The 1,418-nt window shown below is 36.3% G+C and overlaps 1 protein-coding gene across 1 annotated transcript; it reads right to left on the bottom strand.

Moving 5' to 3' along the window:
• Positions 1 to 21: 21 nt before the first annotated feature.
• On the bottom strand, positions 22 to 1,052 carry LOC117112309 (cytochrome P450 2J6-like). The gene has a single exon (XM_033255373.1). It carries the CDS (start codon positions 1,026 to 1,028, stop codon positions 279 to 281), a length of 750 nt encoding a protein of 249 aa, XP_033111264.1. The 5' UTR covers positions 1,029 to 1,052; the 3' UTR covers positions 22 to 278.
• Between the last annotated feature and the right edge of the window lie 366 nt (positions 1,053 to 1,418).

Below are 1,418 nucleotides of genomic sequence, written 5' to 3'. Positions count from 1 at the left end.
CATATGATATTGATAAGCTATACATTAGTATAAGCTAGAACAATAATAATAAATAATAATAATTAATAATAAATTTCTTTTCTCAGCTTATACCATGGTGGTGCTGAGGTAGTCAAAAACCGCCATGCGTGAAAGTAACTCCATTTAGGCCTACTTCAATTTGCTGGATCCGCCACTGATTATGATGAGTTGGGGATGTTGAACCAACAGCAGTATTGATGTGTCAATCAATCTTAAACCGCTACAGACTCTTTTGAAATTATTGAAATAGAAACAAATTAATACATTTTGTATGTTAATGTACTTACTCGTTTTTGTATCGCAGGATAACAGGTCATGTACAAGATAAACCACATAATTGTGTTAGTCGTAGTATCGCTCCCTGCCATAAAAAGCGTCAGAATCGATCTCCACAGATTAGCAACATTGGCGGACACAGACTTTCCCGCAATGTAGACTGACTTTCCCGCATGAGGTATACTTTTTCCAGGGTTGCTGATTGATTTGTCTACACCAGGCATGGATTCTCCTTCTTCAGGATCCTCTTCTACTTGCAACAGAAGCATATCAACAAGATCGCGGATGTTGCTTTTATCAAATGTGTTTTTGTGTTCGTCCATATGCATGTGTAAAAACCGAACAATATTGTCTGCATGTTGCTTTCGTTTTGAAAATAATTTAATTAGAAATGGCAGCGCGTCTTGTATCCTACCGAAGTGGGAGTATGAAAAATATCCATTCACGTTTGTAAGAAGATCTTGGAATTGTGGATCATCGTATTCATACCGTTTTCCAAAACTGACAGAACAGATTATGTTGGATACGGCATTCGCAATACATTTTAGTGGATAGAATTTGCCACGTTCTTTCTCAATCTCCGAGCATAGTTTGCTAGCCTCAACACGAACTTGTTCCTCAAGACTCCTCTTGCCCATCCCGAAGTGTCGGAGACCAGTGACTACCCATCTTCGGTGCGTTTTCCAAGCTTCTCCATTTTCAAGACCAATCCCACCTATATCCAGAGACATATATTACAGAATTAATCATTAAAACAAAGAAATTTTTTTGCAACCACATTTACCATTAGATTTTAGTGTAAGAGATACCTACGTTTGTTAATGAGATTCAAAATGTACCTCTTAATAACAAGTTTATGGTTTCATTTGACGTACAAAGTCTATTTACCAATATCCCAATAGACGAGTCTATAAACCTTGCAGTTGATTATATTCTCGATAATAATGATAACAACCTTAAAATTACAAACTCGGACTGGTCTGGACGCTAGTTGACAGGACATTCAAAATTAATTGTAGCTGGATGGGTTTTCATGAAGACCTTAAAGCCTTAATATCCATCCTAAGGGAAAATATGTTTCATCATCAATAAAATTAATTCAAAATATCTTGATTCTGTAA

The sequence above is a fragment of the Anneissia japonica genome, unplaced genomic scaffold (assembly GCF_011630105.1).
Source record: "Anneissia japonica isolate Jap-2015-1 unplaced genomic scaffold, ASM1163010v1 scaffold37439_len2209_cov157, whole genome shotgun sequence".
In the NCBI taxonomy this organism is placed as follows: domain Eukaryota; kingdom Metazoa; phylum Echinodermata; class Crinoidea; order Comatulida; family Comatulidae; genus Anneissia; species Anneissia japonica.
Note: the sequence above shows the minus strand (reverse complement) of the source record. Positions and strands in the feature narration are given on the sequence as shown.